Source organism: Euprymna scolopes, chromosome 14 (assembly GCF_053919585.1).
Source record: "Euprymna scolopes isolate OS-2025 chromosome 14, ASM5391958v1, whole genome shotgun sequence".
NCBI lineage: Eukaryota > Metazoa > Mollusca > Cephalopoda > Sepiida > Sepiolidae > Euprymna > Euprymna scolopes.
In genome coordinates, this window is record NC_136495.1 from 80,654,448 (window position 1) to 80,668,128 (window position 13,681).

General features: G+C 31.1%; 1 protein-coding gene across 10 annotated transcripts in view; it reads right to left on the minus strand.

Annotated features, from left to right (window-relative positions):
• The window catches only part of LOC145293116 (uncharacterized), a 327,847-nt gene that overhangs the window by 52,201 nt on the left and 261,965 nt on the right, over nt 1-13,681 (minus strand). For 4 of the 10 annotated variants that reach the window (XM_080139499.1, XM_080139500.1, XM_080139498.1 and 1 more), the window contains one exon: nt 4,672-4,797. The exons of the other annotated variants lie outside the window; for them this stretch is intronic. In XM_080139499.1, the coding sequence (XP_079995625.1) occupies nt 4,672-4,797 (126 nt within the window). The remainder of the gene's footprint in view (nt 1-4,671; nt 4,798-13,681) is intronic. 10 annotated transcript variants of the gene reach the window in all.

The following is a 13,681-nucleotide window of genomic DNA, read 5'->3' on the forward strand; positions in this document are numbered from 1 at the left end:
AATCTATTTTGCCCTTAACTCATCAGAAGAAATATCAAAACTCAATCCGTCAAAAGGAAATAAAGTGCATTTTGACATGATTTTGACATGATTAAAATCCGAAAATTAAAAGAGAAGCTGTAAATACCTTATGTTTCCATTACGCAATTTTGAATTTTAGAAATAAAGTCACTAAACCCAACTATTCCTACAAATATATAAGTTCAGAAATTAAAGTTTACAAAATGAATAATTTTGGAAACTTAAAGTAGGTATATAAATATTAATACTAATATTTATAAGACAATCCTAACCAGATGAAAATGCTCAATTTTTGAGGTAGAGCATCAATTTTTTTTTTTTTGGTCCCCCAACAAAAGAGTGGACCTGTAAATTCACCCTTGTTCATTTTTCTACCCGCACTTTTCTCAAACTACGCCTTGGAATTTTTTGAAATTTTTCACAAACATTAAACATGATATGAGTAAAAAAAAAAGTAACCGAACAGTTTTCCAGGAAAACTCCGTTGCCCTCTAGGGGTGCCTTTCAGGTTAAAATGGCTAAAATTGACACTTTTGTGCTTATTAAAAAAAAAAAAAAAAAAAAAAAAAAAAATTGATGCCTTGGATTTTTATAAAACTTTCTGGAAAGTTGTAACTGACTAATTTCTATATAATTTTGTTTGTCTATACTTTGCGATAACTCTTGGGTGTGCCCCAGGGGCTCTTTTAGGGCTACTAAAAACACTTAATTTTTGGGACTATTTTACCACATTTGTCCAAAATTTTCTGTGTATGTCTATTTTACAATTTTGCATGGTGCTGAACTCAAATTTCAATATGTTAAAGCCTTGGGGACTTTTGGGGCTAAATGGGGGGGGGGGTTGATGGACTTAGTCATTTTTTTTTTTTTTCGCATGGTACAGAACTCAAATTTACATATGTTAAGGTCTAAAACTGGAGCGTTTGTTCATTTTCACCAGGATTTGATGTCTACTGGGGGCTTTGAGGGCTAAATGGAGGGGGGGGGGCAAATGCGGAACTTGTCATTTTTTTAATGCCTTGTTCACTGTGTACTCACGGGGGACCATGCATGCTTCACGTGTTTGTTTTGTTTTTTTTTAAATCGTGACCAATGGAAGTGGTTGTTACTTTTGCAACTCTTAGCCAATAATAATATTCACTCCTTAAATCTTTTCACTTGTAAACTTTTTCAACAAACCCATATTTTGGATTTTGTTTTATACCTTTCTTCGCCATGTGGAATATCCTTTGGATCTATATATTTTTTAATAATGACTTCTTTCACATTTTGAAGATTTTCTAACCAATAAAACTATAGCCAGCCTGTAAATATTTTGCTATTTTTCCTCTAGAGATAAAAGCCATTCTTTTGAAACTCCATGAAATAAGGAAATTTTAATTTTCAAGTTGTATTTCTTGTGTCAAACAATAAATGTAAATTCTAATTTTCAAAATTAGAGTTTTTTTTTCTTTTTAGCTGTTTTGGGAATAAAGAAAAAAGCAGTTAACTTTAGTACAAGTGGAACATTCTGACTTCCTCTCTCAGAATGCTCTCCATTTACTATGTGCGCCTACCAACATGGCATTTAATCCCCCCTCCCCCCTCCCATTTCTTGTGTTAATTGCCAGTGGCTTGGAGAAAGAATGCTTGCCTACAGAGTCAAGGGTGATTTTTTTTTATGATTTGGTTTAAATCACAACCAGCAGTAATTTTCGCTTCCGGCACTGATGATTGTGTAAGTATTTACCACTAGTGTCTGTAGGTATAAAAATGCTTGTTAATATTTAAACAATGTTATAGATTGTATATACAGGATTTTTTTTTTTTTAAATAAAATAATGAAATCGTTTTTGTTTTTAAATAAGTTGATTTTTTAAAAACAATTTCTCCTTGAAAAAAATCATTTAAGTCATCAAATTTTTGTTTTTGATATAAAAAAAATTGTCTTTTACCATTTTAAAACGGATTCCACGCCAAATCTCAAAAGAGTTCTAATTGCCAATGACATCAATATCCTCTTAATAACGGAACCGCATAAGGTCAACACAATGATTATTCACATTTAATGAAGTTAAATGCATTCACACATATTTGTGTTTTGTGAATCAGTGATTATTTATTCAGATGAGCTGCACAGAAGTTTGAAACACCAAACTTCTCACAATATCAGGAAACATTACTGATGACACTTCTGAATGCAATGTTCAAATTTATTCTGATAACATTTGTTTCCGACAGAAGTCCTCATTTAAATGTTTCAGTCAAGCCTTCTTCCAATGTTTTAACTGATATTACATATCAAAAGCGGTATGTAACAAGGGATGAGTGTAGTCGAACTGTAATGAATTAAATCAAGAATTCTATTTGAAATTCTCACGTGAAAATAATTGAAATAAAGACATCATCATCCATTTAAGCATCTTATTTCATTTGATCAGGAGTGATGACGGTTTCTAGGAGCCTGCAGTCTCAGGCCTTGCCCAGTCAGAAAAATACATTTAAATATATTTTAATTCCTGCAGATTTAGCATTTATAATTACAGGGTCAATTCTCTCCCTCTCTCATATATATATATTAGTACGGATTTCAAAAGTAAAAAAATAAAAATAAGAAAATAAAAAAAACTTGGCCACTATCAGCTTGAATCAAAACCAAAATATTTAGCACTTCAGTCGCATTCCCTACAGTTTGAGCTAAAAGAACAGATAGATAAGAAGGATTTAAACTTAAATCAATTTTAGCTATGATTGAATTTGGGCATGTTGATATATTTCTGTATGTATTATTCATCCATCCAAATAAAGATTTTACTAGTTATAAAACACCCTTGATGTACGATCACTTTTTCATGTTAATTTCAGTGTTATGTGACCAGTAGTTTAAGACTTCAGGCATTTTAACCATTGTCATTTATACATATTGTTATTACTTAATCTAAAAGAAAAAATTATAAATTAATCATGATGATAAATATATCACCATGATAAACTTACTTTTTCTTGCAGATTATTAAAGCACTCATATTTTTCTTTAATATTCTCACCATTGTTGACTCAAAAACGACCTCCTTTAGTCAACAGAAATGGAGTCATTTTCCATCATGATAGTGCTCATCTTCACACAACACTACTGACCAAAAATCTAGATGAATTTTGTTGGGAAATCTTTCCTCATTCTACATATTCTCCTTACCTAGCTCATTCGGATTCCAAGGATTACATAACCATTTAACATCACGGGAGGAGATTAAACACTAGTTAGATTCATATTTCACATCAAGATCTTAAGAATTTTACAAACGATGCATTTAACAAAACCTTTTGCATCGACCTGATATAATTATGTAGACATTAAGATCAAAGCGATTTACTCACTAATTTGAGCTCAGTTGAATTTAAAATTGTAAGAGCTTACCATGCAAGGCATGTATAAGCTCATTAACAGGTGAAATTAAGTTAGACTGCATGATGACTGAATCTCAAAACAGATGACGCTTTTTTATCATTTCACTACAGAAATGGATTTAACCAATCAAAGTTGTAGTAGCATTAACTGTAGAAAGATTTACTCAATGAATTTAAAAACTCATTTTGTCAAGAAGTGTATAGCCTTAATTACTTCCCCGCATCAGATTCTTGCAGAATAATTATACTTTAAAATTGCTAATCTTTGAAAGTTTGCATGTTGTTGCCCTTGTACAGTATGAATAATTAATAACTCCTGCAAGGGCAACATCAATTTTGGCATGTGGAATCTCCCATTTTGAACAACAAACATGCTTTAACAAAACCCAAGAACACATTAGGAATGCATATACATTTATATATTATTTAATAAGTTGTCTTTTTTTTTTCTTCGTACAAAAATTGTAAGTCTTGAACAGTACTAGCTTACATTCCACATTCCAATGAGTTATCTGTAATTGAAAGTGTTTTGTAGAATACCAAAATGATTTAATTCTTTTTCAAGAGGAATGCACACAACATTTCTGAAAATCACAATTCTATCTAATACTAAGGTAATGTTAGGTATATCAGTTCATAAACATTTATATCGTATATGGATAATACAATTTTATACAGGCACTGCATGCAGTTAATACCATTTCATATATATATATATATATATATATATATATATATACACACACACACACACACATAAAATAGCGTATTTCAGTTATTTCAACAGCACTCAATAAATGAGTCAAGCCTAATAGTAGTATAAAAATATACTGTCAAGTAAGCTACACAAATGTTTGGATTACATTCCTGAGGAAAATTAGAGGTTATGATAAAAATTAAAAGATGTGTCAAACTTTTTAAAATTCTCTTCACTTTTGAGCAGGTTTTTTTAAAATTTTAGTTGGACACAGACAGACGATTTTCTTTTCTATTATAGATATAATAGAAAATGGTAATGCTACTTGAAAGCATTTTTTAATCCCTCAACATCTTTAATTGATACTAAAAGGGTAAAATGATTTTAAACAGAAACCAACCGTATGATGCAATGATGATGATGATGATGCAATGATGATGCATAACAAAACGTTTGGTACAACATAAAACAATCAAGTGAATCAGTGAAAAAATGTTAGTGAATGAGTGAAGGTATGAACATAAAAATGGAGGGGAGGGGGGTCATTGTTTGTGCATATTTGGTACCTCAAACGTAAAGCCAGAAAGAGAATGTCTAAGAAGTGGACTCAGGAGCAAAGAATCTGATTTGTAATAATCAAAAGAATTATCATCATATTCTTCATCAGATAAGTCATCAATAAAACTGACAAACTGAAAAGAAAAAAAAGCAAAAAAAAAATAAAAAAAAGCAAAAAAAGTTTAAAGCAACATAAGATATAAAGCAAAAAAAAAAAAAAAGCTGACAAATTTTGGAAAAGAAAACATGAAAAAATGAAAAAAGCAACACTAAAAAACTAATAAAATGATAGGCTAAGACAAAAATATCACTTTTGTTTTTGATGAAGTCATGCGCTGCGCTGCGATTCCTCAATTCTTCTAATTTCTTTAAAATTATGTATAAATTTTGAAGTTGATTTGAAAAATTTGTCTTTCAAAATACTGAATCAACCAATATTATGATAAACATGTACCTGTTACTTATAGGCTCCAAAATTAACAGATTCGTAATAAATTTGGTATGAAGCAACTTTGGCATCTCAGGTGTGTCAGAAGGAGAGGGGTGAACATTCTAGTTCTGTTGCTACTGCTACTAATACTATTAGTATTGTTAATGATGAAAAGTAACTCCAGGTAACACCAGTTATTATCAGTTAGCAATAACTGATAATGATCTATGCAAGAACTCTTATTAAATAAATAAACACTTATGTGTTAAAAACAATTTGATTAAATTCTACTAAATATGGTATGAAACAGTTGACAAAAGCTTCGTTATAGAAATATAATTAATACTTATTAATTCTTACATATTCTCAATTTAAGAATTGCACCAAATGTAGCATCAAGCACTCTTGAGATACAGAATGCATTACTTGAGATCAAAATTATACTATTATTAATGATATATTACTACTGTTGCATACTAGTCTATTTAACATGGGTGTATATAACATCTCGTTTGTGTATCCCTGTGAGTGTGTGGAGGTGTGTTTTACATATACACAAACAGCATACCTCTTGTCATAGTGTCATTTTTTTCCTTAACGCCAAACACAGTTGGTGATTTCATCATCTTTTATTCTTCATTCCTTCAATTATTCTTTTTTTTTCGTACGGTAGGGGCGGGTGGTGGTACAATTTCACTGTTGTCCAAATCTTGACCCCCCCCCTCCCACAACTCATATCGAGTGGATTACCTCATTCCATGTCCAACCCGGCCAAAAGCCGATACTTAACTCTTCTTTTCAACTCGACATCAACATCTAAAACAATCTAGTTTATTGCGTCATCACCTGATAGTTTTCACATAATCCATTTGTTATTATCCCCACACTCCAACTAACCTCTTGCTTTAAAATTCCTCTACCAAGTGAGTGCAGTAAAATATTCAGAGGTTAAACTAAGCAAAACCAAAAAAATATTACAACCGTTTGTAGCCGACCAGGCCAAATCGAATAAAGTTAAGTATTAGAAATTAAAAAAAATAAAGAAAAGACGTGTAAAAGGAGGGAGATAGACTAGAGAAAGGAAAAAAAGGAAATAGACTTAAGAAAGAAATATACCAACTGGCAGGTTTAGACAGGATAGAAAAGAAGGGGAGAAAAGAGGTGGTAAGATTAATTAGTAAACAAAATGTAATCAAGAGAAAATGTGTCAAAACAGCTGTGAATTGTCAAGGTAAGCTAAGGATATTCTAGACATGATGATAGGTGGCACTATATTATAAATCAGCATTGCCATAACAATAAAATCAACACACACACACACACATACACACGTATATATATATATATATATGTGTGTGTGTGTGTGTGTGTGTGTGTGTGTGTAAGCATATGCCCAAATCAATGAGCGAAAAGAGAAAATAAAAAAGATTAGTAAAATAAGACAGTAAAAAAGGCAAAAAAGAAATTATGGATTTAAGGAAAAGTTTAGAAAATATTGGGGTTAAAATATAAAATATGATATGTATTAAAATTCTTCGATTTGGAACGCATCTAATGATAAAAAATAAAATAAGTTTGATAAGGTTATGAAGACATTTGAATATAGAAGTGGAATAGAGGGATTAAAAAAGTAAAAAGCGTCTATATAGTATATAGAAAGGAAAAATGGAGTGTGAACTATTACAAAGAGGATGGATTTGGTGTATCTGTTGTGTCCAAAGGTTAGGCATACTTAAACTTTCTCTTATGTTTTCAATTCGAGAGGACTTCATTTTTGAAATTTACAACATTTTATCTTTAGAAGAAATTAAAGCAGCATCTGAAATCTAGAGTTGGCAGAATTCTGAACAGAGTGTATGATTTTAGTTTTTTTTTTTTTTGTTTTTTTTTGAAAATAAAACATTTTAAGGAGAACAGTAATATTGAAATTAAGACTCCTAATAAGAGGTTAAAAAAATTTATTTTTTACTATTAGTGCCACCTTCTCAATGAATATGAATAAGAAATGTGGGTCTTGATTGGGAAAGACGGGGCCCCAATATAAGTGTAAATTTCCATTGTGTGTGTGTGTGTGTGTGTGTGTGTGTATATATATATATATTTTAAATGAAATATGTTTGGAAGCTGAATTACAATTCAATATTTTAAAAATAAACAAGTAGTTACTGGTTTAAAATTCATGTTTTAGAGTTATACTTTTTCGTCAGAATTTTATATATAATCTTTTTTTTTTTTCTCGCCATGTTGTTAAATTGAAGAAGAAAAAAAGTTAAAGAGTCCGCATGCTGTTATCTGCAGTGTTGTTTTTGAAATTCCGGAAGAATGCGTTTGGCAATGCAATTTGAAAGTCAAGGTAGTGTTTTCTGTGTTAGAAGCATTGATTGAATTTGAATTTTAAAATGAAATATGTATGAACTACTTGGTTATTTTCAAAATACTGCGTTGTAATTTGGCTTTCAAACGCATTTCATTTTAAAATTCAATCAACGCTTCTAACACAGAAAACACTACCCTGACTCTCTCTCTCATATATATATATATATATATCTTGATAACACTGGTGAAGCATATTTTTGGTATTTTGATGGAGGGGAGACTATACACTAGAATGATGATTTACAACACTTAAAAGGCCTCAAAATTAGAATTACACCAAATTTGACATAAAGCACACTAGGAATGTCGGATGTAATAAAACTAATAATTTTGATGATATAAAAACGCCCCACGATCCCTCTGCAGGAGGTGGACTAAAAATCGCCCCTTTGTGCTGCCTTTTCGCTACTATAATAAAAGACAGCTTTCCAAGTTGTAAGCTTTGTGTGAATCCACCTCTCAAAGTTCCTTTCATGGATTAAATAGAATCGGTCATTTCCAGAGTATTTCTTTACAAAAAAATTTCATCTACAAACCAATCATGTACAAAACATGCCATAAAAATAATCAACCAAATGAAATTTTTTTGTTAATTTTTTTACAGTAAGATGTCCTTTTCTTCAACTAAACTATGAGAGAAAGAGGAGAGGGGGGAAGAGATATATTCATGTAAGTAATAATACTGAATATGCTACTTGTATAAGTATGCATTCAGTCATTGTTCAATGCTATCATGAATGGGATAGGAAATGTTTGCAAGCAAAGACCCAACTTTTTTTTTAATTATTAAAAAAGGAAATGTTTACAAGAAATAAGCTATACATTTATTTTTATATGGACATCTTTATTTTTATTGTTTTTTATTAAAAAAAAAAAAATAAGTGGACACATTTGATTAAAATTTATACCTGCTTAAGTATTTTTTTAATAATTATTTTGATCTTTCTTTATAAACTTACACTGTCATGAAAAAGAAAAAAAAACTATTTACAACACCCTAATCTTTAAGGTGGCCATTTCTATAGATAATTTTTAAATATATTATATATATATTTAAATATTAGTGTGTGACAATGGAAATTCCAGTTATTTTTATCATTAACCAGCAGAGCGTTACAAGTTAGTTGACTAAGAAAGTCTATAAGGCATGTGTATGCAGTGTGATGGTGTATAGAAATGAAACCTGGCCAGCGAGGGTTGAGGACACGTGTTGCATGGTGAGAAATAATATAAGAATGATACAATGGATGCATAATGTGAGTCTTAAAGGCAGGCTTAGATCTGATGATCTCAAAGGAAGATTAAATGTGGACATTATAAGGAGACATCTCAAAACAATAGATTTTGTTGGTTTCGTCATGTTGAAAGAATGAATATTGGTTACTAGATGAGGTAGCAGGGTCAGTTGCTGGGAGGAGGGTCAAAGTAATAAGGACGGATAGCCCAATCTTTATTTAAGGTGAGTATTTCTCAACATTTTTTTTTTACCTTAACTCCAATACTTAATTTTCAACAATCATTAGAATTTCTGTGCATTTTTAAATTTATTTTTTTGTTAATTCAGCATTTTTATTTACAATTACAGAATGCTATTTTTACTTAAACTCACCAAGTTACATACAAATATATATATACTAGTGCATGACAGTGTATATACGGCATAATATTTATATTACATAAATATATATATATATATATATATATATATATATACACACACACACACACACACTAGTGCATGACAGTGTATATACGGCATAATTTATTAATGTTTATATTACATAAAAATATATATATACTAGTGCATGACAGTGGAAATTCCAGTTACGCCTGTCATTACTGACCATCAGAGAGTTACAATTATCAACCTATATAAACCTGTTTATCAGACGTGTATACAGTGTGATGATGTCTAGAAGTGAAATCTGGCCAGTGAGGGTTAAGGACATGTGTTGCTTGGAGAGAAATATTAGGATACGATGGAGGTATAAAAACAGGTTTTGATCTGATGACCTCAAAGAAAGATTAAATCTGGACAGTATAAGTAGACATGTGCACCACAAGAGACTTTATTGATTTAGCCACGTTGAAAGAATGAGAGTGCCTGAGTTAATAGATGAGGTAACGGGCAGTTGCAAGGAAAACATGGGAGGAAGTGATAAGGATGGACTTGAGAAAAGACAGATAAAGAGCTGGCCAGAGAGAGTAGTTTGAAAGTTAATTTCTAAAAGCCATCCAATTGGAGTTGGTAATTGTGCTAGAATTGTGAAAAATTTTGGAATCATGACTCTTTTCACCCTAAATGATAAGAATTTATCCACAATATTATAGAAAACGTTTGTAATCATTTTACATTTCAGAATTTTGGAAATAAGGATTGGTTATTTGTATTATTTGGAATCTTCAGAAGATTCATTTTATTTTCTTTATTGAAGGATTTACATCTATTGAGATCAGTTTATTATATTATTTGACAGTAGCTGCATTTCAATGTTGCATCATCATTATCATATTTGGTTCAACGTCTGTTTCACATACTGGCATGTGTTAGCTTTAAGAAAATTACTTCCAAACTAACCTCTCTCTCTCTAAATCTTTATCCATCTTTCCCTCAAGTCCATTTTTATCACTTCCTTGATCTTCATTACTGAACTGTTTCCCTTGATCTTCATTACTGAACTGTTTCCCTTGATCTTCATCTGTGAACCGCTACATCAACTATTCTACATCTACTGACCCATTGATCCACACTTTCAATGTGGCGATACCATTCTGCACACTTTTTCCATACTGTCCAGATTTAATTTTCCTCTCAGCTTATTAGAACTAGTCCCTAAGATTCACATTACACATTCATCATATCATTCTTGTATCATTTCTTTCCATGCAACACATGTCCTCAATCTTCACTGGCCAGGTTTCACTTCCATGCATCATACTTACCTGATAGACTCTTCCCCTGACTGACAATGGTAACACTGCAGATTAGTAAAGGTAGAAGTTCCCTAAACATACTCCATCCACTCTTAACTCGTGCAATCACACTAGCACCTGCTTCACCTTATGTTTCAATGGTATCACTAAGGTAAAAAAAAAAAAAAACCTTGACAACAATCACAAGAGCTTCACCATCCAAATATATTTTGTTCCCATCCATTTCCATTGTCTTACACTTATTCTTACAAACTGGTTATTATCACTCAACCTACCAACAATTCCACTGCATTTCTTGTGTGCCCAATGCGTTAAGTGTCACAAAAGATTGGATAGCATCCTAACTACCTTTCCACAAAGCAGAAACTTTCCTCTTTTTGGGAAGTTTTCCAACATTACAACTAATAATAATCACTTTGGCATTCATAAAAGTTTCAGAACATTTATTTTTTTATAGCATTCCTCCAAGTTTTTAAGTAAATTTCCCAATGTTTCACATGGAAGGACCGAATCATCAGCATACAGCATCTCTTGAGCAACCTATATAATTCTCCTTGAATAATACAAGACAAAATCCAATGAACCGAGTACAGAATCTTGATATATGCTTACTTTAACATTAAAGTTGTCACTAAACCTGTTAATTCTAACATATCCGGGCATTTCTATACATTGTTTGAACAAGCTTCAGACACTCATTTGTGCCTAGTTTATGCAAAGCTCATCAGACAACCATTTTTGGCACTAAAACTTTCTCTAGATCTAAAAAAAGCAAAATGCAGGGTGTTTTTTGTTTTTAATTAAAATACGTCTCTTGTATCTCAGGATAAATATAACACCAGTGTTACTTTGCCCAGACATAAAGCCCAAAATGCTCAAGAGACTTTTTACTTCCATTTTTTGTCTTACCTCGTTTTTATTTCTCTTAAATCTGTCAAAAATATTCACATTTTTGAAGAGATAAGTTAATGAAAGAATATGTCATAAAAAAATGATTTTTGAAATCAAAGTGATATGAGCTTTTATAAAATGTTGAAATTTAATACTTTTTTAAACTGCAAAATAGACATTGTATGAAATCTATAAACAGCTGTTTCTTATCTGCCTCTTCCCTTAAAACCAGACTTTTAAAGTTTAATTGAATTGAATGCAATCGTTTAAAATAACATTTAAAAAATAAATTTAAGTTATATTTAAATATGAATGGCTACAGATGATATGTCGTCTGAAAATTTTATTATATAAACTTAAAACATATCTACCATTGGAATAAATGCTGTTAAGCTCTCTGTATATTACATTCCATTGTTCTGTTTAGAAATATTCCGAGACAATTTTTAAAATCTTTGAAGCTATATGGATACAGCACTAAAGTTAATTTTACAATAAAACTATTTTTTAATTTAAAATAAAATTATTCTGTAACAGCTAATTTACCTGGCAACAAGAAATGTTAGAAAAAAAAAAAAAAAAGTTTGATGTCAAAATGAAAAAAAACAAAACAAAAACAAAACAAAAACAAAACAAAAACGTTCCAAATTGCTAAATTTCAACAAACCAACGTAACTTTACTATAGACTAACAATTCTTGAACAACCAGAATGTGAACAGGACTTTCGTAAGCATTGTTTAACATATTTTACTACAAAACTAAATTTCCAGTAGAAACAATCATTAGTTCGAAGATTTGAAGCTAATTTTTTTCTATTTGCAAAATGTGAGAGAGTGACAGAAACAATATATACTAAACTCCTCACTTTAACAATCTTCTGGATCTGACTTTCACTCCGGACTTGAAATGGAAAACTTACATAAAATCTGTTACCAAGGTTGCTGGAAAAAAATGGTTGGGTCAGTCATTCTACCGCTCCACGGTATATCTCACTTCTGACACAACCCTCTACCTATATAAGAGTCAGATAGGTCCTCAAATGAAGTACTGTTGCCACATTTCGGTAGGAGCTGCTTAGAGCACCCTTTCTTGCCTTGACAAAGTTCAAAACCCACTTCAAAACCTAGCAGGTGATGCCCTTTCCTCTTCCCTGAAACCTCTTTCTCCACAGAACCGGTCTCTGCTCTGTCGTTATTTTCATGGCAAGTGTTCATCTGAGCTTCAATCTATGGTCCCCTTTACTAAACTTTCAGAAAAAACAGTAATTGCAGCCACTGTCACCCCCCCCCACACACACACACACACTCGCTATCTAAAACACAAATTCCATGAACAAAGCTTCTTTCCTAGAACTGCCGGTCTGTGGAATTCTCTTCTGCTGGCCTGCTTTCCAGCTGACTACAACATGGTCATCTTCAAGTCCAATGTAAACAAGTTTCTATGGAGCCATCCCTTTAAATAATCAAATTATACCCAATTTCCACCATTAATGATTAACATGCTGTTGTCTTAGTAACCACTGTACTTTTAGTAACCCTTATCATCAAGGCCACTTGAGAAGTGGTGACTTCCTTGAAAAAAAAAAAATAATAATAAATAACATTTTAATTTTATCAAACTTAATATAAAGACATTTGAAACATCTACCATTTGATAAAGCTTTCTTCAAAATATATCATAGAACATAGTCCCACACATTAGATCACCATGTAGAAGTTTTAATTAAACAAGCAAGATTACAAGAAAAAAAACTGTATTTACTTGATTTAAGAAACGTCAGCACAAAGTCAAATTACAATTATAGAAAAAAACAAAAGAAATTCCATCTCAGAAACATCAGCAAATGACGGCACACACATTTTGTATTCATGACTATTTCTAAGCAAGAACATCACATGATATCACTTCTAGAATAAAGAACAAAGTTGTATTTTCTTAAAACAAAATTAATCCATCATAAAAATACCTAGTTATGACTTTCTAAAGTACAAAACAAAAGTATTGCTATAACTCGATATAAAGCAACTTAAATGCTAACAAAAAAGTTACGCCTATATAAAGTGTATTTATTAAAATTAGTTTCAAATTAAAGACTCCAAAACTCAATGTCAAATCTTTATATTAATAAAATCGTGTGACCTGTTTGTGAGTATGCACTTTTTTGCAACTATATGACATTAAAAAAAAGTTATGACTGATCAAATATTTATCTAAATAAAAAATGCTATATTGTAAAATACTAAATAGGTTTCTAAAAGCCGTTCAACACATGCCAGCATGTAAAACAGATCTTAAACCAAATAAAATTATGAACAAGTTATACATTATGTTTGACAGAGGTATGATCTAGGGTCAATTAAAGTCACATATGGTTGATTGATTACCA